This window comes from Eriocheir sinensis, chromosome 21 (assembly GCF_024679095.1).
Source record: "Eriocheir sinensis breed Jianghai 21 chromosome 21, ASM2467909v1, whole genome shotgun sequence".
Classification (NCBI taxonomy): domain Eukaryota; kingdom Metazoa; phylum Arthropoda; class Malacostraca; order Decapoda; family Varunidae; genus Eriocheir; species Eriocheir sinensis.
In genome coordinates, this window is record NC_066529.1 from 15,976,681 (window position 1) to 16,003,519 (window position 26,839).

Below are 26,839 nucleotides of genomic sequence, written 5' to 3' on the forward strand. Positions count from 1 at the left end.
TCTCTGCAAGTATTTTTTCTAGAGACTCACTCTTCATTTCATAATGAGACCACAATGAGATGGGAATAGCATGGTGGGTCCTAAGTCAAGTCTGATAGTAACTTCAGCTTTTGTGTCGCTTTCCCCTTGTAGAAGGGAAACCTTTTGTTCTGTTAGCGTGATCCCTACGGGGTTATTACAACTCCTCTCGAGGTTAAATTTTCTTAAGTTGATATAATGTGTGTATGTTTAGGTGTCATTTTTTTTACCACTATTAAGTCCTCTGCTGGATTTGTCACTATCTAATTGTTGCTGCACTGATAAACAGAGTGTGTTGGTATGTTTATTATGTTTTCTTTAATAGCGTTACAACCGTCCGAAGTCAGCCACACCCGATGACAAGTGCGTCCAGATACGGCAGACAGAGACAGTCACCAAATAAAAGAAACTGCTCAAGAAACAAACATGGAGAGCATCAAGGTCCCTTTATCAACAGACTCAGCGTCTTTCTCACCCATATTAGGTCATTTGTATGTCAGTCTTCCTTGGTGGTGGCCAAGAACAATGGAGCAACTGCTGTGTGTGTGCATCAGCCTTGATGATCTAAGGCTTCAAAAGTTGCTCGAGCAAAGTTTGTGGAAAGGGCCTTGGTGCTCACTCCTGGTCTCCGTCCTGGTTGGTTGCCGCCTTGGCAACTAACAGGAAATCATACACTTGACTGCCCCGTCCTCCCCTTTGTAGAACATGTCAAAGGCCTTCTGGAACTCCTCAAACTTGAAGCGGTGCGTGATGAGAGGGTTCACGTCTACCAGCTTCTTGGCCAACAGGTCTATGGCGATGGGGTAACTGTGGAGGCGTAAGATGAGGTAAGGAATACTCAGTTTCTGGCAGAGAGATCGCCCCAAGAGGCTCGATAACAGAACGTAAAAAGAAGACTGTGTTATGGCAGGAGTCATTCAAGATCTAACTCTAACACACAACACCCAAACTTTGTTTAAGTCTGTTAGCGATGGCTGTCGTTCCTCCACCTGCTACTCACGTGTTAAGGTAGCGGAAGACGCCCATGATGTCCACCTCCCGCACGCCGGCGTGCACCAAGGGCACGGTGACCTCAGGACCGCTTAGGCCCACCTGCATCACCTTCCCTCGAGACTTGGTTGCCTGGATGCCGGAAGAAAGTGAACAGTGGAATATGTGGCTGGACTTTTTCAGACCCAGGCCAGGGCACAAAGTTTGACTGCTGCTGCTGCTGTGGTGCCTGACCCGCTTGATGCGGAAAGCCTCCCAGACTCACTAAGCGAGGAGGGTACCTCTTTGTCCGACTGGTTAAGGAGTGACTTTCCCATCTCGCCGGTCGCGGGTTCGATTCCTGTCGCCAGCGAAACCTTTTCCTGATCTGGCTAATTTCTCATGTGTTTCATAGCATGCACTGGTCGTGGGATGGATGGTAAAGGGGAATTCAGTGACATTACAGTGGTTGCAGCGGTGGGATATCCTGTCCTGTGGTCTGTTGTGTCTCCCCTGTGTTGGGTAACAGTAGGTAGATGGCCCATTCTCTCCGAAGAGTTAATAGAAAATGAAAGATGAGTAACTTCACAGGCAAGAAACTAATCTAGATGTGGGGGTAAAGCCGTATAGTGCCTGACCCGCTTGATGCGGAAAGCCTCCCAAACTTACTCAGGGAGGGGTGTACCTGTTTGACCGAGTGGTTAAGGAGTGACTTTCTCATCTCGCCGGTCGCAGGATCGATCCCCGCCGCCTGTAAAACCCTTATCTGGTCTTGATTATTTTCTCGTGTGTTTCGCAACACGCAGAGGTCGTGTGGATGGATGGTAAAGGGGAATTCAGTGGCATTATGCTGCTGCCGAGGTGCAGTCTGAGGGGACGAGGAGACTCTTTCAATAGACCACATGACATTTGTGCCGCGCCCATGATGCTTTATCAAAACAAAGTGCAGGTAAAATGTGTGGTATTGAATCTGAAGATGTATTTCTATACTGTACATAGTGCTAGCGTTAGGAGGTAATCCTGTGAGGGAGAAATTAGTGGTTGGACTAAGAAAACCAAGGAGGCAAAAAAAAATGACATCTTACTTTCTATTCGCTGATTTAAGCGTTACTGAAACTCCTGCTCATGGAGTGGTGGAGCGACACAATAAACACAGCAGTAGCTTGCGTCTCCACTTACATATATTGCGAGGGAGATTCCCGCCTGGGAGCCGCTGCACTCCATGGTGACGTCTGGCTCGCAGCCCATCATCTGGTGCACCTGCTTGGCCTGGCTCTGCGAGGTTCCGGAGCCCACAAGCAGCGTGTGGTCGGCGCCCATCTTCTTGGCTAGTTCCAGACGGCTCTCCTTGATGTCTGGGGGCAGAGGTCACGTTATGTCTGGGGGTAGAGGTCACGTTATGTCTGGGGGCAGAGGTCATGTTATGTCTGGGGGGTAGAGGTCATGTAATGTCTGGGGGCAGAGGTCATGTTATGTCTGGGGGGCAGAGGTCATGTAATGTCTGGGGGCAGAGGTCATGTTATGTCTGGGGGACAGAGGTCATGTGGTGTCTGGGGGGCAGAGGTCATGTGATGTTTTGGGGCAGAGGTCATGTTATGCCTGGGCTCAGAGGTCATGTTATATCTAGGGGGCAGAGGTCATGTGATGTCTGAGGGTCAGAGGTCATGTGATGTCTGGAGGGCAGAGGTCATGTTATGTCTGGGGACAGAGGTCATGTTATGTCTAGGGGGCAGAGGTCATGTGATGTCTGGGGGGCAAAGGTCATGTGGTGTCTGGGGGGGCAGAGGTCATGTGATGTCTGTGGGCAGAGGTCATGTGATGTCTGGGGGCAGAGGTCATGACGGGAATGTAAACCTCTCCCCGCTGACTCAAGTTTTCAAGCACATTATTTACTGGAGTAGAATTAAGCAGCTCTTACCTGTGACCAGGGTGTTCGTGGCGCCCAGAGCCTTGGCAACAACGAGGCAGAGTAGGCCAATTGGACCCGCGCCCGTCACCAGCATGCTTTGCCCTGCCCACACCCCGGCGCGGCGGCAGGCGTGCACGGCCACGGCCAGCGGCTCTACGATGGCACCCTCCTCATCACTGATGGAGTCCGGCAGCCTGCGGGGCGGCACAGATGTTGAGTGACTCAAGTTGTGCCGGATTACGCGTGTTTGAGGGAAGATAATACTGACCATATTTTTTTATAATCAGCATCATCGTCGTCGTCTTACTTGTACGTGAGGTGGCCCTGGTAGACGAAATAGCGGGCCAGGCAGCCGGGGTACATGGCGACGGACGCGTGGAAGCTAGACTTGTCGCACACATTGTACCTCCCGCTGAGACAGTGGTCACACGTGCGGCAGAAGCTCCCGGGCTCGATGGTCACGCGGTCACCTGGTACGTGGAGGGAGAGAAGCAGGTGTAGTGCAGGTTATCTTTCCGAGAGACATGATGTTATGATGTTTTTCTTGATGCTGGCAGCGTAAGGAAGACTGTCGGGCTAGTGTTTTGAACTGCTGCTACTGGTACCATGCAATCCAGTACGGCCTGTTGCATCATGGGACTGTCAGGCTATTGTTTTAGACCATTACAACTGGTACCGTGTAATTCAGTATGGCCTGTTGCATCATGAGACTGTCAGGCAATTGTTTTAGACCATTACAACTGCTACCGTGTAATTCAGTATGGCCTGTTGCATCATGAGACTGTCAGGCAATTGTTTTAGACCATTACAACTGGTACCATGTAATCCAGTACGGCCTGTTTCATGGTCAGACTGTCAGGCTAGGGATTTGCACCACTACACCATTACATGTAATCCAGTGCTCCCTGTTGCATGGTCTGCCTGTCGGCGACTAAGTCGGCTCCCCTACTGGGCTATCTAGTGAAGCGGGTGACTAGATACCCAGCAGCACGAAATATAAGACCTGTCAAAGGGCGGATGCGCTTACCACCCAACAACCATCTAGATCTAGAGCGTGGATTCAGACTCAGCCATACCTGTGCACCCGGTCCTCGTGGGCGTCCCCACTCTCCCTTTCCCGGTGGGTGACACACAAAGTCCCTCGCTCTGTTTTTTTTATCCTTTTGCTTCTCCACAATCCTGTCGCTCTCTTCCCCCTTCTCTCTCATCACTTTTACATTGATTTTCTCATTCTCTGCGTCTCAGGTGTTAAGGGTATGCTGAACAGGCAGCGTATAATGTCCTCACTCCTCCCTCTTTACCTGTTTCGTCTCATAGAATAATAATAGTAATCTCCATTGCTTGCGGTGTAACTCCATTCATTATATAAAGGGTCGGCGTGTGGGAGGGATACTTTCGAGACATGGTTATACGAACGCTTTGACTACATATATCTATGGTTATAGCGTACATATGCTATAGAAAGTCAGTCCAAGGCTACCCACCAGGCTTGACATGCGTGACGTCCTTGCCGCACTTGCTGACCACCCCCGAAGCCTCGTGACCCACGCCGGTAGGAAAGGTCACATCAAGGTCAGCTGTCCGGCCCTTATAGACCATGGATATATCCGTCCCGCAGAGACCCACCTTGCTCATGCGAATCAGGACCTCTGTGTGTAGGTGTAGAGTGTAAACTGTTAGATTATTATTATTATTATTATTATTATTATTATTATTATTATTATTATTATTATTATTATTATTATTATTATTATTATTATTATTATTATTATTATTATTATTATTATTATTATTATTATTATTATTATTATTATTATTATTAGTAGTAGTAGTAGTAGTAGTAGTAGTAGTAGTAGTAGTAATTATTATTATTATTATTATTATTATTATTATTATTATTATTATTATTAGTAGTAGTAGTAGTAGTAGTAGTAGTAGTAGTAATTATTATTATTATTATTATTATTATTATTATTATTATTATTATTATTATTATTATTATTATTATTATTATTATTATTATTATTATTAGTAGTAGTAGTAGTAGTAGTAGTAGTAGTAGTAGTAGTAGTAGTAGTAATTATTATTATTATTATTATTATTATTATTATTATTATTATTATTATTATTATTATTATTATTATTATTATTATTATTATTATTATTATTATTATTATTATTATTATTATTATTATTATTATTATTATTATTATTATTAATAATAGTAGTAGTAGTAGTAGTAGTAGTAGTAATAGTAGTAGTGTAAGGGGGATAGGGTGTAGGATAGAACACCCACGTATACGTACGATCATCACGAAGTTCCGGGATGGGGTGCGTCTCCTGGGGGAAGAAATAAGGATTGATTAAAGTACTTTTCCGTTTGAACTTTGCATAGTCTCCTAGACAAGCAATCGTTCACATGCTCGAGTGTTTCATGTCTGTGTGGCTAACTATATTTTCATTCGTCTTCGTTTGAGTTTAATTTTACTGTCGATAATGAATGTAATAGGGAGACAATCGTATGTTCTCAACTATATAAAAAAAATTCCTATCTCCAAGTAAACAAAATCGCCCCTATTAATTTAATTTACTGGGTTCCTGGTCAATGAAATATTACCTCTGCCGGGCAAGTACCTCATGCGGGATACATAAACGCGTGTTTTTTTGCAAGTATTTCCCGCCACCCGTTGATGACGTAGACGGCGTCTGTTGGTCTCTGCCGATAGTAGCATCATTCGTCATACTCTCCAGCCAATCACAGCTCTTTATTCCACCCGGAAGCTAGGGTGGTAGGAAGATACTGCGCAGTTGTGAGACGGGAGTCGAAAGTGGTCGCATCTCCGTCTTGTTGCTTCTTTCTCTTCTCCCCCAAACACCTAATAAAATGGAGGTAATTTTACCAAAACCTTATTGGACATAGCTCAATAATTATAGTACATGTGGGATGTTTAGGGGTGTTGACGATTCCTCGCAAATCGGGGCAGTAGCCCGCGCGGGCTTCTTTGATGCAACTTTGCAATGAATGGCTGTGTCAAATCAAGAAATGTTCACGAGCAAAACTGTCTTATAAAGGCCTCTATTTCAGTATATTAAAAGCGTTTTCTGATATCTCCAGTATTTCTGTGAGTGCCCGGCATGCTTCACCTTGTCACGGTTCGTCTACTTAGTATGTAACGTTGTTCCCACGCTGGTCATTTTATCTCTTCGTTGGCCACTATCCTGAAAGCTCCCTTCCCATCACTGATACGTCGCGAGCACGCGGCCTCATCCTGCAGTCTTTCTATCATTTGAAGTCTTACGAGAAAGAAGTGCATCGGATTATCTACTTCTTCCATGGTATTACAGATAGTATTCTCTCCCTCAACTCTGTGCAGATGCAAACAAAAAGGGAAATTTTGTCCTCCATCTTCCGTCCCCGTGTAATGAAAATAAAAATTTCTCATTATGGAGGAGCAACTTTTCTGCTCCGCTAAATTTAATCATATGATCCTCTTTAGCGCCCTTTATTGTGTCAAACGAAACTTAGCCCCGTTTCGTGACTGTCATGTGTGATCATCATTATCATCAGCAGGGGTCATTGGGTGCCAGTCGCCGCCTCGTCTTCACCTCCCCGGCACGTGCCGTGCCGGGGGTGCCGTAGCGCACGTGTTGCCAGGGAGGCTGCAGCGCGGGATATACAGCTGGTACACTGCATCGCAAAGTACATTTACACCGTGCAGCTGTATTATGCTGGCATCTTAATTAATACCTTCCTTTACAAAAAAGCTGTTCATGAAATAGGCTATATATGTTCTTTTCATTTTCAAGATTCCACACCCCTTGTAACACTGTAACACGTTTCTGACCACCTCTAATGATGTGTAACGCTTTCCTGCTCATCCTCCCTTTGTGTTTAGTAGCAAACCTGTAAGACATCAAGGCATGTTGACTTACTAGCTTTATCATTTATAGGTTTGTCTCTCCTCTTCCTATGGCAGAGTAACAGTAAGAGTGTAAAATATTAAAATAAGCTATGTGATTAATGAATGTTGAGGGTGTGCGTGGTGGATAGTGGTGGTGTGTGCGTGTGTGTGTGTGGGGGGGGCACACTCACCAGACGCAGGTCCTTTACGCCGTGCAGCACCGGGAACGTGTTGTCCATGACGAAGCAGAGTGAGGAGTGAGTGGCTGGGCCGGCATCTCCCTGCAGCCCACTCATGAGTGCTGACGTGTGACCCGACCCCGACCCCCCTGTGACAGCCCCGCCCCCCCTGTGACAGCCCCGCCCCCCGACCTCGTGTGTGTGTGTGTGTGTGTGTGTGTGTGTGTGTGTGTGTGTGTGTGTGTGTGTGTGTTGCTTACATTTGTTTCAGGTCAGTATTGGGTTGTGTCATACAGGCGCAACCTTCTTCTATCGAACGCTATACGTAGATAACCAAGGAAAAATCGAAGGCATACATGAGAAGTCGTTCAGAGCAAAGAGTACAGCATCATCTAAATTGTTCTTTGGGTCACGGAAGGGTACTTGGTGGGACCTATTTAGTCTTTCGATAAGGCACTTCATATTTTTTTTTTTTTAATTAAGGCTTTGGAAGATACACATAAAAATTCCTTTGGGGTAAAGAGTTTGAAAGAGAGGTAAAGATTCAGGGTTCAGGGTAAAGATTTTGGAAGTTATGCATAAAAAGTTATTCAGTGTAGAGAACTGAATGTCAGCTGAGTTTTTCCTTGGGCTACGGAAGTGAACTCGCAGACCTTGGACATGATCTTGACGACGCGGGGAGGCTGCTGGACCACAAGGCGTTATCTGAACATCACTCCACTAAGTCTGATAAGATAGTCGTGTTATTCTGTGTTTGTTCCTGGTATTGCTTATATAAGACGAGAAGTGAAGATGTAGGAGAACGAGTTTTTTTTTACGAAACAGATAGATAGACAGATAGATGGATAGATATAGATGAGAGATAGATAGATAGATTTCCTGACAAGCTCAACTTGGTATCAAGAAGCCCTCCAGAATCGAGCCATTCCGAAAATCTGCGTTGCTACAGCTGTGTTACGTTTGTTGTTTGTGTTTTGTAAATGAAAATGATTATAATAAAAATAATAATAATAATAATAATGGTAGCCGAGAACTCAGGCAGGGCTCGGGGCACTTGTACGCGGCTGGTAACAGAATGACCTTGAACTTGCGACGGAAAAGCGTGAGAGAGAAGCACACAGAGAGATCACTTGCAAGGCCTCATTGATGTGATAGTGAAGAGATGATTCTAATCCTTCTCTCTCTCTCTCTCTCTCTCTCTCTCTCTCTCTCTCTCTCTCTCACACACACACACACACACACACACACACACACACACACACACACACACACACACACACACACAGTTTCATCCTTTGTGTTGGTTATTTCCATGGTGATAAGTGCTTGTCGTATGTGTCTGGCGTCTCATGGCGTCATGGGGTCCAGTGTAGTAATGAGTAAATTCCTATCCATGAACATCTTCCTTAGTGATCTAAAGAAACACTGTGTTCATGACCAGCAAGGGTTATCAAAGGCTAAGTCATGAGCCGCAAAAATATTTGTGTCTTACTCAGAAGAAAAGTTTATAAATTAGTAAATAATGAACATAAAAAAATTATTTTATATTATTTGTTATATATTGATATGTATTAAATTACATACTTATATTGTAAAATTAAACGCCTGCACCCCCCTCCCCTCCTCTGGCATGAGTGAAGGTTCTTTGCCATAATGAATTTCTCTCGGAGCAGAGTTTCTCGGTCTATCACTTGCTACTTTTATGTTGTATCTTCCTCTTCGCTGGCCCCAAGAGTAGTCGTTTTATACTGGCCATAAACACCTGCTGGTTTATTACATGTGTTTCGCAAAGAAAAGTTAATTAAGTAACTATTATTACCGAACTTAATGTTCCTCTCACTTATAACAAAATAATGCTTTGTTATTTTTTACACTTTTATTTCTACTTATTTAAAGGGAGCGTTCACTGAATATACGCCTCAGGCTTTGAATCTTCGAAGACTTCATAATAAAACATTTCAGCTCCCAAGCATACGTATTTGATTCGGCTTTCGTAGTGGTTTTGGGCATTTCCAAGTTTAGTTGAGTGACCCTGGTGGTAGTTTGACCCTTTCCTGTACCAGGAACATAAAAAAAAAAAACTCATTACATCCCGACTCCTCTCCTTTTTAACCTTTGGAAATAGTTGATGTGAGAGGCGGAAGCGTTTGAAAATATCAACCTCGGATCTTCCCGGTGGCAACAATTTGAATTTTAAAACGTTGATTGTGATGTAATTTTTTCCGCTAGTATTCACATAATTAAACTGTGGTACTCCAGCTGTGTGTGTGTGTGTGTGTGTGTGTGTGTGTGTGTGTGTGTGTGTGTAACTTTTTTTTTTCTAACGTAACTTGTCGAGTAATTTATTTGCCTCATTTACTTTCAAAGCTCGAGGTTTATTCGTTTATTGTTAACCAACCTTTTACAATCGCTGAGAACCAAAATAATGAGTGCAAGAAAAATTGCAAAAGAGGGTAAATGTAGTTGCCGAAGAGAAGGTCGTCTTTCTTTTATTTTCTCTTTTTAACTGTCATCGTGCCTGCTGCTGCTGCTGCTGCTGCTGCTGCTACTCTTGATGATGTTATATGCTCCTGCTACTTCTTCAATGGCTGGATACGTCTTGAGAAGTGATATGAAGATGAGTGATGAAGAGCAACACTGGAAGCTTGATGTGACTGGCTGACTGGCTCTGGCAGGGTGACTGTGCTTGACTGGAATGGTTTTGTGATTTCGCTTGATGGGGAGACTTTCACAGCAGTTGGCGTGTTGTATTATGGCCGTATTTTTACACGTTTTCGGCTCTCTCAAGTATTTTCCAAAGCGTCCAAGGAGTTAAGTCGTGTTATCATGAGTGTTTTTCACATTGATGGTGCAGAATCCTTGTCAAACTATCACTAGATTCATGATGAAACTATCCATGGATATACTAACACAACCTCTACCAAAGCCATATCAAATGTGGGTGTGTAAGCCCCGGCATGTTTGAGAATATGGACCGTAATTTCTTTTGAAGAAAACCACGGGCAGACGTTTGACCCATCTGGTACACATGAAGTTGGTGTGAGGTGTTGGGCCCGAACCCCCAAACATTTCGGGACTCACACTCACATTTGGTAAATTATTATTATTATTATTATTATTATTATTATTATTATTATTATTATTATTATTATTATTATTATTATTATTATTATTATTATTATTATTATTATGATAAGCTACCAAAGCCTCCTGTCGTGGTGCAGATACAACAATTTGAAGCACACAAAATACCAAAAGTTACTGGAGAGAAGCAAAGGCAACGAATAGTTAAGAAACTGCCCAGTCAAAGCCAAAAGGAGGAAAAATAAAATTACTGTTTCAAAAAGACATTCACGCGAGACTTTTGAATGTAGAAATGTCTGCAGAAAGGACAATCTCATTGGGTAACTGATTCCATAAACTTGTCAACGGCAGAAGAAAACATCGTGAGAATTGTGTCATACAAAAATTCATAGGATTAAAAGCAAGATTGTTTTGACTAAGAGCAAACCTCGTGACCCGGGCAGGAGTAAAAGGATCAGACAAAGCATTGTGTAAGGATGCCGATTATTCTTAAAAAAAAAAAAAATGCCAAGGGCGCCAACTTGACGCCGATGATCAAGATCAAGAACAAGTGCCGGAGAAATAAGTTTAATTGAATTGATAGCTCTGTCAAGTAACTTTTGATGGGAATTGGCAGCAGACATCCAAACAGGAGCGCAATACTCAAAATGGGGCAAATTGAATGCATAAAAAGATTTGATTACAGTTGAGTCACAAGCAAATATTTTGAAGTACTTACGAAGTAAGCCTGTCTTCTGTGCAATAGTGGAAGACATGGAACGGATGTGCTTCTTAAATGTCAGTTTAAAATCAAGAGTGACTCCCAACAAACGGATACTAGAAACATCCTTAATCTGTTCACCAAAAATATGCAAACAAGGATGAGGTGGATTGAAGGTACGGGATCTACTGATGGTAATGGAATGCGTTTTATTAGCATTAAGCTTCATGCCCCAAAGTTGACACCAAGCGGTGATCATTGCCAAGTCCCTATTCAAAGATGCAGCAACTTCACCTCTGTTGCTAGGAGAGTGAACAGGGAGTATAGTTCTATCATCAGCATATGAAATAACCTTATTTTCGAGGTTAATGCCCAAATCAGAAATAAAAATGTTAGAAAATAAATGTCCAAGGACATTGCCCCGAGGAACACCAAAACCAACAGGCAGAGAAGCAGAGCAGCACCATCAACAACCACACACTGTAATCGATTAGTTAAAAATTCTTTAAAAATACTGAGAAGACTTCCACCAATACCAAGGGGTTGTAGTCTATAAATTAGAGCCCTATGATACACAGCATCAAAAGCAGAACTAAAATCAATAGCAACAACTCGAGACTCATGCCCACGATACAAAGAAGACTGCAGGTCATGAGGCAGAGTCAAGGGAGCGTCACGTGTTCCAAAAGCTTTCATAAAGGTTGTGGTGATAGTATTTTCATGGCAGATGTATTGTATGGGCCTATAATTATAGTGAGAGTTTGACAAGGTGTCTGCACAATAAATGTAAAAAAATGCTCATGACAACCCGAAAGTTATCTCCTTTGCGATCTTTGGGATGGTTTGTTATGAGAGGCAAAAGTGTCTGAGGATACGGGAATTGTTCTGAGGGAGAGGCGAAGGAGTGTCTTGCTAAGCTATCGCTTGAGGTCTTTAGTATCGCATTGGTCACAGTGATGCCAGTGCTGCTTCTCCCAAGGCTGCTGACACACACACACACACACACACACACACACACACACACACACACACACACACACACACACACACACACACATTAACATGTTCACTGTGCGTGCTGATAATTGTGTGTGTGTGTGTGTGAGAGAGAGAGAGAGAGAGAGAGAGAGAGAGAGAGAGAGAGAGAGAGAGAGAAACTATCTCGTTTCACAACCCACCACTGTTTATTACTATATATTCATTCCTTCTCTCCGTTCCACTCTTCCCTTCACCCGCTTCCTCCGTTCCCATAAAGTGTTCGGTGTCATGATTCACATATAATGTAACTTAGCACCTTTAGATGTACGTTGATAGATGCTAATAATAATCTCAATAATAGTAATAACAATGATAATAATAATAATAATAATAATAATAATAATAATAATAATAATAATAATAATAATAATAGTAAAAAAGTCATGGAAGGCAATCACTGTGTATACCTACTTTGATATTTAACGAACAAACTATAGGAAGGGAACTTGAAGTGGAAGGAAAAAGAATATATATATATATATATATATATATATATATATATATATATATATATATATATATATATATATATATATATATATATATATATATATATATATATATATATATATATATATATATATATTTATTTTTATATATATATATACACACACACACACACACACACACACACACACACACACACACACACACACACACACACACACACACACACACACACACACACACACACACACACACACACACACACACACACACACACACACACACACACACACACACACACACACACACACACACACACACACACACACACACACACACACACACACACACACACACATTCGGCAATGCGACGCTGCGGTCTTGTGTGTCACCAGTCAATCAATCAGTCAGTCAGTGCATGGGGGCACGTCGCCTCGCCCACTCTACGACGCCAAGCCCAGTGATTTCTCCGGGGAAGTCTCCATGCAGGCCCCCTTATCATCCTAAGTACCTCCTGGTAGGATCTGTTGACTTGCCCAAGCCACGAACTCTGTGTAATAGCCGGAGTTGGCGTTGATAGCCTATACAGGTAATACATGTCGAACCAGTCTCACGGAGTAGTCGCTGGTTTGACACAAAGTTATTCCAGGGATATCCCATGATTCTACGTAGGCGCTCATTAAAAAAAGGCATCAATCCGCCCCTCCAAGTCTCTATTCTATGTCTATGTCTCACAGCCATAGAGTAAGACAGCAGGTATAAGGGACTTTAATTAAGATACGGATCTTTGTCCTTCTACACTGGTATCAACAACGTCATATGCTCTTATTGAAAGAGTCCATAACACCGTGAGCCAAGCCAATCCGCAGTAAGACTTCCTGGTGGGACCCGCCGTTGTTCTGAAATACGCTACCAGTGAATATGAAATTTTCCGATATCTTAATGTCCTCGCCACACGCAGGAACTGACTGTACTGTTTCATCTAGCAAGCTTTCAAGCACCTGTACCTTGGTCTTGCCCCAAGAAACCTGAAGTCTCAGTGGCTTCGCCTCCTCGTGCAGTGCCTCGAGAGTCATCACCAAAACCTCCAGCGACTCCGCCAAGATTTCTGCATCATCGACAAAAACAAGGTCGATGACTCTGGTATTGCCAAGAAATGCTCCACAATGACTCAGCTCTACAACTATGCAGTCCATACAAGTGTTGAAAATAATTAAGCAATGGGGCAAGGACACAGCCCTCCCTCACTCCCGCGTTCATGGGAAAGAAGCTTGACAAGCACCTCCCCACAACACACACACTTCACAGCACTCTCAGTCCCGAAATACAGGCCAGTCAGCAAACCAACATTCCTTGCAGTAATCCCTTGGAGTTGCAGGAGATCCTAGAGTGCCTCGCGATGCAGTGCCTCAAACGCATTCTTGAGATCTATCTAGACTGCAAGCATCCCCTGTCAAAACTCACATAGGCGCTCCACCAGTATACACGCGAAGAATTATAATTATAGGATATGGTCGGTTATCGACTTACCAGGAGTGAATCCAGACTGTTCATCAGGTCTGCAACTTTAGCACCTGGCTGCGAATCTGCATCAGCAATAGATGGGCAAGCACTTTGCCTGTCACACTGAGCTGTGTAATACCACGATAGTTGTTGCAGTCTTAACGGTCTCCTTTCCATTTCATGAAAGAGACGCCCAACCCCCTCTTCCAGTCAGGAGTAATGGTATACCAGATTGCCACACGGCAGTTAATTAAGATCGCATGCAACCCACAGATCATGGCCTCACCTCCAGCTGAGCAACACTGCACCGATGTTACAGATACCAAAGGCCTTTCCACTCCTCATCTTTGCCACAGCCTCTCTGATCTCGACAAAGAGAGGTCAATAGTGTATATGTGCATTATGTGTGTGTAGGTATTATCATGTATTACCAATGTGTTTCCTGCTACGTAACGCCACTGAAGGCGACATATAACAAAAATGATCAGCACAAGAAATCACATTAACCGCATGAGATGAAGAAGCGACAAGAGAAAGGTGGTAAAGTTTCTCTCTATATCTATTTATCTTTTTGTTTCTGTTGTTTTAGAGAAGGAGGAGGAGGAGGAGGAGGAGGAGGAAGAAATAAAATAGGAAGAGGAGAGATGGTTGAAAAGTAGCAAAAGTAATGGAATCAGAGAGGGGGTGCGCTCGACATATTTTCTTTCTTTAGTTAGTTATCTATTCACTCATTCCATTTTTGTTTCTGTTTCAGTGGAGGTGGATTCGGTTAACATGCCTGGGACAGCGAAGTGGCAGGGCGGGTGGGCGGGAACGGATAAAATGACGAATGAGTTGACGGGCGGCGATGGACGGGACTTTGGGGCGGGCGACGGGAATGAGACGGATGGACGGATGAGCTACTGATCAATAAAAAAAAAAGTGACCATCCGCTGCCGCCACCACCTTCCACCTCTATTCACCGAAGTCTCCGCCCCAAGAAGGTAAAGGTGAGTATAGGCATATCTTATAGTAGGTTAGTAGTATCTTAGAGTATATTCTAAAGTATATTTTCGAGTGTATTTTAGAGTATTCAGGTTAGAGATGAGGGTTAAGGATTCCCGTGGTGCTCCGTTCGAAATTTGGTTGTTAATAAAATAAATGAGAGGAGGTTTAGTAGTGGTAGGAGTAGTAGTAATAGCAGTTTGTGTTTGTGTGTGTGTGTGTGTGTGTGTGTGTGTGTGTGTGTGTGTGTGGTTTGCAGTTACGAAGACTAAAGAAAGTTTATGTACACGGGAAGTCCAAGTCATGTCCACTCTCTCTCTCTCTCTCTCTCTCTCTCTCTCTCTCTCTCTCTCTCTCTCTCTCTCTCTCTCTCTCTCTCTCTCTCTCTCTCTCTCTGCTTATTTATCTATCTATCTATCTATCTGTCTATCAATATCAATATATATCACCGGGTAGGCGGTGGCTGAGTGGTAGCGTTCTGGGCCCACATTCACCGCGTGATGGACGGCGCGGGTTCGAATCTCCACGCTACCACCTCGGAGTTTTCAGTCACTGCCGAGTGTCTTAAAACTACCCACGTGCTGTCCTGAAGACCACCCATCAACCCGGACTCTAGAGGAAACCGTCCAAGTGAAGCAAGAACGAGTTCCGGGGGGCAGCATAAGCCAAGAGAAGATGGCGCCACTATAAACACCTGCCTGCGCCAATACGGGCTGGGATCGACTACCATCCAGGCCCCACAAGCAAGCCTACCGGTGCTATAGGCGTAGATGTAAAAAAAAAAAAAAAAAAAAATGGCAATAAAAATAAATATAATAATGATAATAATAATAATAATAATAATAATAATAATAATAATAATAATAATAGTAAAAATAATAATAATGATAATAATGATAATTATTATCTAATAATGATAACAAATAAAAGGAGTAGTTATAATTATAGTGATAGTAATGATCGTGATATTGATAATTATCATCATTATCATCAAGATCGTCATCCTCTATCTATCTATTTCACTTTAGGAAAATGGCCTTTCCCAACGTTGCCTACCTCTATCAGATGTCGGTGTACTCTATTCGCCAAATGACCATCTCTCCCCTGGACCTCCGTTTTCCCTGACTTACAATTCTTGGGTACCCACTCCTACTTTCGCTGTCATGAAATCAATTGTACGCTTGACATGACACGCCCAGTTCCTTATATTGTGTGTGTGTGTGTGTGTGTGTGTGTGTGTGTGTCGGGGGGATGAGAGGGTTGTGTGCCGTGGGTTATAAATACACATATTTTCACTTTTCAAATATTTACACTCCTACAGAAGCCTAATCCGAGACTTTTTTCCATTCATGGCCAGTCAATTTTTCGTGGTTTAGAGTTGGAACCAAAGATATTTCTCCCAAATTTTTCAGTAGTGCATCGCTTTTCAAGTCACCACATATCTTATCCACCTCGTAAGGCCCGGCAATGCTCACGTGCTCTTCTTGTGTATGGTCATAAGTTTCACATGTTACCAGAGAAACTAAATATTAATGATGATTCTTTTGTGTGCGCATCACTGCGAGCCGTGACGACCCGCTGTTGACTCGGAAGCGCGTGGTTTCACAGGAGAATGTACCGATTATACTTTGAGGAAAAGAAGGGAAAGAAGTGGGAGGGCGAGGATGTGGAGCTTTATACTTTGAGGAACAGAACGGAAAGGAATGGAAGGGCGAGTGTGGAGAATACGAGACAGCTTTATACTTAGTGGAACAAAAGCGAAAGGAGTGGGAGGGCGAGGGTGTGGAACAGAAGGGAAAGAGTGGGAGAGCGAGCAAGGGTGTGAAGAATGCAAGACAACTCTACACTCGGAGGAACAGAAAGAAAGAAGTGGAAATACATGAGTGTGGAGCTTTATACTTTGAGGAACAGAAGGGAAAGTAATGGAAGGGCGAGTGTGGAGAATACGAGACAGCTTTATACTTAGAGGAACAAAAGCGAAAGGAGTGGGAGGGCGAGGGTGTGAAACATACGAGGCAACTTACTTTTCGGGGTCTAAGATGAGGCTGTATTGATTCATTTTACATCTTAGGAGGCAAATCACGGGCCTAACTGAAATACTCCCGCGAAGACTGAAAGATTTGTGAACGTATGAGTATAAGGATGGAATGCACGAAGGAGGAGAGGGAGAGGTGTTTGGAAGAAGAGGCGGGAAGGAATGAAGGAAGAAACACTCCCCCTTCCCCCCCACCAAAAAAAAAAAAAAAAAAAAAAAAACTCGTACTCATCTTTAGAATGTAGAAGGAAGGCAGATTTTAAGATGGACAGGGCAAAGAGTCCAGTGAATGCGAGAGGGGTGAGGGGGTGCAGCGAGGTGGGGGATTGGAGTGTAGGTGAAAGGAGGCAGGTGTGAGGTGTCGAGGGGCGCCTTTCTTTCCCCTCCTTCAGTCAGCCGGCGCCTCTCGTGGTTCTCGGAGTCTCCTTGAAGGCGTCCTCGCAGCCCTTGATCGGCCCTTTGTGTTTCCTCTCCCCGGGTATTGATGCTCAGCTGTCTCTGTTCGTTTTACTTTGTGCTCTTCCTTGTTTTGTACTTCGCTGCGAGAGATATTCTGGTGTGCGATTCTTGTCCACGTGCTGTTTGTGATTTGTTTCATTACCTGTTCGGTCTGCGTTGATCTCTACGCTGAACACAGACTTTGAGGGTGTTTCTGTCGTGCTCCGGTTGCCTGTCACTGTGCTTTTCCTTCTTTTATCTAGTGTGCGATACTTATTCACGTGCTGTTTGTGCTATTTGTTGTTTGCTTCAGTTCCTCTTCGATTTAGTTGATTTCTACACTGCACACGGATTTTGAGAGTGTTCCTGTGGTGTTCCGGTCTCCTCCTTCCTAATTACCTCATTTGTCTCACGCTGAGTGTGTTGCGGTGTGCCATCGCTCAGGCTTGTGACTTCTCTTTTATAGGTTGTCATTGCTGGCTCTCTCACTTCTCCGTCGGTGTTGGTAAGCGCCTCCACCCCTCCTGCCTGTCACGTGGTGTTATCCTAGTGTCGAGGTTTGTCACCCGGTGGAAGTAGGCTATTTGCTTACTCACCCTGTCGCCCAGTGTTGGTGTACCATGCAGAGCCGTTCATATGAGTTTTAACGTTACATCTTCAAGATTTCTGCTTCATCGTCCAACAGTAACGAACATAGTAATCGTGAGGGGTGACTTGTCTGTTCTGATCTAATCCACGTAATGTGCTTTCCATGCTGAGGCGTGCTGTTCACATGAGTTTTAACGTGGCATCTTAATTTAGAGTTGATTAATTCATTCTCCAACACTGACGCTCATGGTAATCGTGAAGGGTGACTTATCTGCTCTGATCTAATCCACGCCCGTGACTTGGTGTTCATTGCGTGGCGTTACCCAAATCTTCCTTCCGCTCCTCCTCCTCCTCCTCCTCTCTGGCCCGGCCGCTGCACATCTGTTGTAGCATAAAAAACGAAATCGTACTTTCCCCGTCTTATTATCACCAGCCTTTCTTTTCTCTGTTGATCATTGTGCTTCGCTCATTCTTCGCCACTTTTCTTACTGTGATTACTGTCTACGCTTTTTTTTCTCGGTTTCCTTCCTCTTTTGATATATATTACAGTACATTGTGTTTGCGGGTTTTTGTGTGTGTGTGTCTGTTGTCGTTTTGATAAATGCGTCAGTTCCTGTGATTGCTTCGCTTTTTCTTGTTGCTGTTGTTGTTGGTGGTGGTGGTAATCATTGCTTTGTGTTATTGGGTTTGGTTGTTTTTGTTTTTGTTTTAGTTGTTGTTGTTGTTGTTGTTGTTATTGTCGTAGAGAGAGTCGCCTACCTTGCCAGACCTTACCACAGCAGGTGAGACCCAAGACCTTTACCTCTGTCTGAAGTTATTACTGTTACCTTTTATCCCATTTTCTCGTCACGCCGCGCACCAGACGTTACCTGCCTTCAGTCACCCCCGCCGGGCCTTCACACGCACACCTTCTGGAAGAGAATTTCGTGTTTGTCTTTGTTTTGGACTGCTTGGCTCACGTAATTGTATGCATGAATGTGATTGCCTAACGTCAACACTGTCTCCATTCTGCATGTGTGTATTGACTCAGGGGAAAGTTTAGCACACACACACACACACACACACACACACACACACACACACACACACACACACACATACACACACACACACAGACAAACACACAAACACACACGCCATAAAGTTTCATTAGACGAGTGAAAGTCTCCCAGTAATGCAAGGGGTCATGCAGGGTGGCAGAGTTTCTCCAAATTTGTTCATACGTGTGCGTTGAGTATGAAAACCTTTTAAAACTGGAACGGGGAAACTGTAAATATAGAAAATAACTATAAACCGAGTGTTCAAGTACATCCATTGTCGTTGCAAGTTTACAGGAAGCAGAGCACAGGCTTTAGCTTAATGGTGAAAATTAATACGCACAAAAAGACAAAAGCAAAGTGTGGGGGCATATGCTAAAGTGTGCATTGCGTCGGCGCTCAGCTCTGTGTTTCTTACCTTTACGTGTATAATTACCCCGGGACACTGCGACAGATCAGGTGTGACCTCCGAGGTAGCAGAGTTCTCAGGGCTCCTCATCGGCCAGCTCGAAAGGAACGATAAACAGCTGGGTGGACTGTGCGATAACTGGCCTGGCCGGGTTCGAATCCAGTCCCGCGGATCCGTAGCTAAGCGTGCGGTTTCGATATTACTGATAATTATTAAGGAATGCGTGAAATTCCAAAAAAAAAAAAAAAAGTGTGGTAGGCATGTATGGGAAGGACGGCAAGGAGGCTATTTGATTTTGATGATAACGAAGTAATGCTAGAAAAAAGAAAAAAAAAGGGATAGGTATGGATGGGAAGGACGGCAAGGAGTTTTGTTTAGTGTGACTATGATAAAGAAATGCATGAAATAAAAGAAAAAGCGATAAACATGTAAAGAAAGGTCGGAAAGAAGGATGTTTGAATTTATATGTGTGAGGAATTTATTTATTTGTCTTTTAGTATAATAGAGATGCGTGAAATAAATAAATAAATGATAAACATATACAGGAAGGATTAAAAAGGAGGCTGTTTAAAATTATCGGTATGCTTGGCGGCGACTATACTAACTTAAGGGGCTATTACACTGGGCAAACTTTCCGTGGATCTTCAGTCAAACCACGATTTCCGCTGGCGTGGTTCACATATGTTTCTTGTTATTGCTGCTGCTGATGATGATGGTGAGTAATACCGTCGTCCTTCGGTGAAATCTACCGTAGCTTTGGAAGATCGTGGACACGTCAGAAAACCACGGGAATATGAGAACCACGCCAGCGGAAATCGTGGTTTGACTGAAGATCCACGGAAAATTTGCCCAGTGTAATAGCCCTTTCACGCTTCCTGTCAGTGTCTTCCGAGCCTGAAGCCTGACTCGCGGCGTTGGCAGGTGGATCCATCGCGGTGCCTCATTGATATAATTGGGCTCGTGTTGCCTAACCATTCCCCGGCAGCTGTTCTCGCTCGTAGCCTTGACGAGACGCACCAGCAATCATTCCCTAATAATACAAGTTCTTCCCGGTGGCAGTGTTTATATGAGTGCCTGGCCGGTGTTTCTGTGGCTTCCCTGCGTTCACTTACTCCGCCGGCTTATTTTCGTAAAGTCGTGCGTTATCTGTTTCTCAATCACTTAGAGACTCGCACATCAAACACGCCTCAAACGGCCCCGCAGCGCCACCAACCGGTATCTTCAGCACTGCAGGGAAAGAAATTGATAAAAATAAAAGTAATGAAAGTGTACGCCAAGCTTCCCTCTCTCTTTTCCTGATGGTCAGTATTGTAGTGTGACCGCCCAAGGCTACTGATTCGAGGCAGACGGCGGCCAGTCAGTCTAGCGGTTAATTCTCCCATACAGTCTGACTCGTAACGAAATAGTGCAACTTGGATGTTGGGGAGGTGGTGTCCGAGTGGCTGCCGGGATGTGTGACTCTTGCTTGGCCATGCTGCCCCCCAGTGCTCCACTTGAACGAAGTCGCTGAAGTTAGGGTTGATTGAAGATTTCGGCAGCATGTGGGTAATCTTCTGCCACTCGACGATAATTGAAAATTGTCAACGTCCTTCGGTGGGACTCGAACCTAGGTCCTCTGGCTTAGTGGTCAGGGCCAGCACCTAAAAATTAAAAAAAAATATTTGGCTCCGGGTAAAGTCTTCGTACTCTTTACAGGCTCTCAGGACACGGAGACAAAGTCGAACGCTAAAGCAATGTGAGTCTCGGCAGCCTGACAATGTGCGGCTGAATGAATGAATGGGAAGCAGAGACTGGAAAGCAGACAATATGAAGCAGATAATGGGAAGCTGATTGCCAACTAGTTCATTTGATTTCTTTCAGACCGAACTTGTCCTCCTCCGGCAACAACAGTAAAATGCCGTCCGCAACACTCCCGCGTGGCCTGCTGCTGCCTCTGCTCCTGCTGGCGGCGGCGGCAGCGTCATGCTGTGCCTCCGCTGTGTCCGGCATCACCATCTCCCCGGTGCCGATCGTCGTCAAATCCCCGGGGCCGGCCATCAAGTCCGCGCGGCCCGCCCTGAAATCCCCGCGACCCATCATCACGTCCCCGCGGCCCATCGTCACGTCCCTACGGCCCATTGTCACCTCCCCGCAGCCTACCGTGAAGTCCCCGCGGCCCGTCATCAAGGCCCTGCGCCCAGCTATCAAGGTGGTGGACCCGAAGAAGAGGGAGGCGGCGGGTCTGCCCGTCAATCAGTACCTCCAGTTTGGTGATGTGAGCACTCAGTTGATTTATTTAGTCTTTCTGTCAGTCTGTCTGTCTGCCTGTTTGCCTGCCTGTCTGTCTCTCTGAATAGATGTAAGTATGTATGTATGTATGTATGTATGTATGTATGTTTGGCTCCCGTAAGCAAGAAGAGAAAAAAAAGACTAGGAGTTATGATGTGAACACTATTTACTTATTTATTTATTTATTTTTTATTTGCATATTGGAATTGTGACTCACTTATATATCATCAGAGAAAACTTACGATAGTGTGTGTGTGTGTGTATGTGTGTGTGTGTGTGTGTACTACGTAGCATTTAAAACTCTGTGCAGTGCATTGTATTTTATCAGGAATAACGTACTGACCTCATAATTTATCTATAATCTAATGGAAGAGTTAATTATTTTATGTTATACTGCTACGTCATCTGAAACATATATGAAGACGTGCAGGATACAAACAGTACTTATGCAATATACTATTACTACTACTACTACCGCTACTACTACTACTACCACTAATATATACTGTTTCTTCTCTTCCGCTCACCAGGTGTTTGACCAGAACGTTGGGGACGACTTTGGTCTGCGGCCAGGCTTCGGGGCAAACGGGGGGCACGCGGGAGGCTTCGGGGGGAACGCGGGGGGCTTCGGGGGGAACGCGGGGATTTTCGCGGGGAACGTGGGGGGCTTCGGGGCGCAGCACACCATTACGCGACTCAGCACCGCCACCCTCACCCACACCAGCTACGACCAGGTCAGTAACATTATTATCATTATTATTATTATTATTATTATTATTATTATTATTATTAGTGGTGGTGGTGGTGGTGGTTCTAGTAGCAATTAGACATGCCAAACTAAATGCAACAATACGTGAGGCTAATAAGCGATTCATTGGTGACACAGCATGCATCGCCAGTAGCCCCAAACAGCTACATGTATCATTCAGATCTTGTACAGGAAACCGACTCTATATACGACAGCTCTTCGTAAAGCTCATCAACAACAACAGCGTCAACCAGTTGGGAAGGGCTCAGGCGTCGCAGGAAGGGCAGGGGAGGTCAGTGTTACTAAGGTCTATGTGGCTGGGTTTGCGAGGTACTTCCTTCTCTAACAAAGTGACGACGGAAAACACCTGAGGGCTCTTTGTGGTGGAAGTATGTCGCTGAGGTTGATGCTCCAGATAAAACTCACTCGCAGAAGAAAAGTTGGAAGAACACCGAACTACACACACACAGTTAATTCGAGGGTGAGAAGGCTGTTGAAGCCAGTGAGAAAGCGAGGGTCGGGTGGTCAGGGTCAGGGCAGGCGGATGGGCGGGGCATGGAGGGTCATGTGTAAGCGTTTGTGTGTGTTGACTCTGTTCCCTCAGGAGCTGTGCCCATATTCTCAAACATGTCGAGGGTTACACATCCACATTTTGTAAGGTTTCTTAGGGGTTGTGAGTATTTCCGTGGGAATGTTTGTAATCCTAATGTTAGTCTGACGAGGGTTCTGCACCATGAACGTGAAAAAAAAAACATAAGAACGCGATTTATTTCGTTTTCGGCCTTTGGAAAGAGTTGTCGTAAGAGCCGGAAGCGTCTGAGCATACGGGCTGATGTGGATGTGGGAAGATCACCACTTACTGTCCTCTGCATGCAGAGTACAAATAAAAGATCAACAGTCAGAGAGATTAGTTTGCAAATGAAAAGAACAACACAGAGACAGATAGAGAAAGAGAGAAACGCGATGTCCTTTCTCTCGTCTAGCAATTCCTCTCGTTGTAGCATGTCACGACCACAGGAGTCACCAGGGAGGCGGCATGGGGAGGCGACGCATCGGTCACGAAGAGGAGCATCCACTGAGATGCGGTGGTGAAAAAAGTGAAGGGGAGAGTGACGGATGTGTTTTACGTGGCGTGCTTTCCCTTTCCTTTTGTTTTCTCTTCTTGCTCATCTCATCTCCTTTCTCCTCCTCCTCCTCCTCCTTATCTTTTTTCTCTTCATTAAAGATACATGTCATTATCTCATCTGCTCTTCGTGTTACAATCCGTCACTTTGTCCTCTTGTCCGATGAACATAATTATCTTTATAGCGCGTTTTTGGTCCTTCGTTCCGCAGGATTTATCTCGCCCACCATCGAGAGAGCCACAATTTCCGCCAATGACGGGGAACAACATAATTGTTTATTTCTCTCCGCCGCATTCCCACCCTCCTCCTGCCGTATTTTTTTTATACGGGCCAATGAAAGCGTGAGTGTGCAGGCTGCAAAAGCAGACGTGATCGACAGTGCAGAACACTCACTCAGCCACACCCCCGCGGGCGGCGACAGGTGGTGAGGCTCGCGCGGCTTGCATCACCACGCTGCACCAGCACGAGGGTGGAGAGGAAACCACTATGCAGTACTATACTGGGAGCAATAGGTACGCTGTAGCTGCCCGTGGCCTCGGTGCTATCTCCCGCGCAATAGCCCCTGAACCTGTGGTGAGTAAGAACCCATTACCCCGGGACACTGGGCTAGTGTGACGTTCGGGTTATCACAGTTTACCGTCCCCAAGTTTCCCCCCCCCCCCCATCCCACACATACGAACAAAAGAAAGATGCACCATTCTTCAAAATAACACTTGGTCTTTCGTATGCGGCTGACGAGTAACTTTACCTTTGCAGATTGAGTTGACCAAAACCGTGACGGACACGTCGGTGAGCTACGTGACGCACTACAGCACGCAGTACATCACCCAGGTGAGTACCCGTGACGCGGTGAGGGGGGCGGCGGGGGTTGTAGGGGGGAGGAGGGGCACCAAAGAAAGAAAGCACTGGAGGGTTCATAATGATATAGCATAGATAGATAGATAGAGAGATGGATAGAAAGATAGATGGATATACTGATAGATAGATAGACAGATAGATAGATAGACAGATACACAAATTGATAGATAGATAGATAGATAGACAGATTGATATGTAAATAGGTAGATCGATAAGTAAAAAATAGATAGATAAAAGTAGGTAGGTAGATAAGTTTACGGGTAAACAAAAGCATGGCCTCCCAGCGCTTTAAAAGAAGCAAATGGGAGGTAATGTATGTCCGCCTCCTTCACGCCGATGCGCCGGCCGGCACGGTGCTGGCCGCCACCCACACGGAGTTTGGAAATCCTCCCATTCGTTATGTTGTGTCGGCAGCGGTCGTCGGCAGCTTCCCTCGAGTCAACATGAGTGACTTGTGGAAAGCAGCAAACCGTTGTGCAGCTAAAAGTTGTTAGAAAGTTTTAAAAACTCCCTCTGGCAATGTAGGAGCTAGCTTTTTTAATCTATTTATTTATCTATTTATTTATTTATTTGATTATTTTATGTGTACAATCTTTAGAACATAAGAACATAAGAACATAGAAGTCTGCAAGTGGCCGGCAGGCCTAGAAAGCTCCTCTGAACCTAAGCTCCGTGTAGCTCCCCTGTATCTAATCTATTTTTGAATGTGACAATTGTATTGACACTCACCACGTGACTGCTAAGCCTATTCCACTCATCCACCACCCTGTTTGTAAACCAACTTTTGCCTATGTCCCTGTTGAATCTGAATTTATCCAGTTTAAACCCATTACTTCGTGTCCTACCCGGTTCTCTTACCAACAAAACCTTATGAATGTTTCTCTTATTAAAGCCCTTCATCCATTTATAAACCTCGATCATATCTCCACGCACCCTTCGCCTTTCTAGAGAATGCAAGTTTAACTGTTTGAGTCTCTTCTCGTATGGCAAGTTTCTCAACCCCTGAATCATCTTAGTCATCCTCCTCTGCACCGATTCTAACATTTTGATATCCATTCTATAGTAAGGTGACCAGAACTGAACCGCATAGTCAAGATGAGGTCTAACTAATGCTAAATATAGTTTGAGGAAGACTTCGGCGCTCCTGTTGCTTACGCTCCTTGAAATAAATCCCAGTACCCTATTTGCTCGATTTCTAGCTTGAATGCATTGTGCCCTTGGACGGAGACCAGAGCTCACTAAGACCCCTAAATCCCTCTCGCACCCAGACCTGCTTATGAGAGTGTCATTTAAGCAATAGTTATGTGAGGGGTTGTTCCTATCTACTCTCAGAATACTGCACTTCCCTACATTGAACTCCATCTGCCATTTATCCGCCCAGTCATACAATCTGTTTAGTTCACCCTGGAGAATACTAGCGTCCTGATCCGACACAGTTACTCTACCGATCTTGGTATCATCTGCAAACTTACTGACATCACTACTAATTCCTGTATCTAAGTCACTGATATAAATAATAAACAAAAGTAGACCTAATACCGAACCTTGTGAGACCCCACTCGTAACACATCCCCAGTCAGATCTTTTACCATTGATTTGCACTCTTTGCTTCCTATTGCTAAGCCACGCCTTGACCCAGTTCAAAATTTTACCCTCTACTCCGTGAGCCTGTAATTTAAGCAACAGTCGTTGGTGAGGAACTTTGTCAAACGCTTTACTAAAATCAAGATAGGTTACATCATAATTTTCATCTCTGTCTACAGCCTCAAATACTTTATTGTAGAAGGACAAGAGATTGGTGAGGCATGACCTACCTTTCGTGAACCCATCCTGCGAGTCGTGAATTAAGCTATGTTTCTCTAGATGCTCCCGAATGTTCCTGGCTATTATGGACTCCAGCATCTTGCCTATAACTGATGTTAAGCTAATTGGGCGATAGTTTGAAGCAGCTGACCTGTCCCCCTTTTTGAAAATCGGCGTCACATTAGCTACTTTCCATAGGCTGGGCACATAACCAGTATTTACCGACATCTTAAAGATGTCGGTTAGTGGGTCACTGAGTACATCACCTAATCCCTTTAATACCCTCGGAAATATCCCGTCAGGACCTGGCGACTTGTTCTTCTTAAGCTTATCTATCTCATCCTGAACTACTTTCCTGTTAATGATTATATCCCTCAATTTATCGCCATCCCCACCCTCGTACACCTGAACCCTTTCCGGAATAGTCGTTCGATCCTCTTGTGTGAATACTGAAAGGAAGTAGTCGTTCAACAATGTGCTCATATTTTCATAATTTTCTACTAGCTCCCCTGTGTTTGTTATCAGCGTTCCAATTTTCCCCCGTGTTTTTGTTTTGTACATCTGAAAGAAGCCCTTAGGATTACTTTTCGCCTTATTTGCTACTTTGATCTCATAGTTCCTTTTTGCTATCCTGGTGTTTTTCTTAACTAATCTAGATAGTTCGACGTACCGGCCCCTGAGATGTGTTTCACCATTCTTTACTTTCTGATAAACTCCCTTCTTTAACCCTATCTCGTGTTTTAGTCCACGAGTCATCCACTTAGGGTCATTGTTTTCTTTTTTAAGTGTTCGCTGTGG

At 44.3% G+C, this 26,839-nt stretch overlaps 2 protein-coding genes across 4 annotated transcripts in view; one reads left to right on the plus strand and one right to left on the minus strand.

Annotated features, from left to right (window-relative positions):
- Window positions 1–309: 309 nt before the first annotated feature.
- Window positions 310–7,103, minus strand: LOC127001755 (sorbitol dehydrogenase-like). The gene is made up of 8 exons (XM_050866901.1): window positions 6,990–7,103; window positions 5,203–5,236; window positions 4,381–4,545; window positions 3,204–3,366; window positions 2,906–3,090; window positions 2,167–2,342; window positions 1,019–1,140; window positions 310–825 (listed from the first exon to the last, which is right to left on the minus strand). Exons 1-8 carry the CDS (start codon window positions 7,092–7,094, stop codon window positions 675–677), a joined length of 1,101 nt encoding a protein of 366 aa, XP_050722858.1. The 5' UTR covers window positions 7,095–7,103; the 3' UTR covers window positions 310–674.
- A 9,937-nt stretch (window positions 7,104–17,040) lies between these two features.
- LOC127001757 (zonadhesin-like) overlaps window positions 17,041–26,839 on the plus strand; it is a 15,096-nt gene continuing 5,297 nt past the window's right edge. For 2 of the 3 annotated variants that reach the window (XM_050866905.1, XM_050866903.1), the window contains exons 1-3: window positions 19,944–21,494; window positions 22,039–22,242; window positions 24,137–24,211. In XM_050866905.1, the coding sequence (XP_050722862.1) occupies window positions 21,135–21,494; window positions 22,039–22,242; window positions 24,137–24,211 (639 nt within the window). In that variant the 5' untranslated portion in view covers window positions 19,944–21,134. Of the gene's footprint in view, window positions 18,577–19,943; window positions 21,495–22,038; window positions 22,243–24,136; window positions 24,212–26,839 lie in introns of those variants that run through there. The other variant, XM_050866904.1, reaches the window with a different exon arrangement.

Bases quoted from the DNA above. Each gene is read 5' to 3' on its own strand.
- LOC127001755 (XM_050866901.1), bottom strand. From the start codon at position 7,094: ATGAGTGGGCTGCAGGGAGATGCCGGCCCAGCCACTCACTCCTCACTC. The intron at 3,367-4,380 runs GTGGGTAGCCTT...TCCACGTACCAG, and splicing joins CGTCACGCATGTCAAGCCTG to GTGACCGCGTGACCATCGAG. The intron at 3,091-3,203 runs GTAAGACGACGA...GCCGCCCCGCAG, and splicing joins CAGGGCCACCTCACGTACAA to GCTGCCGGACTCCATCAGTG.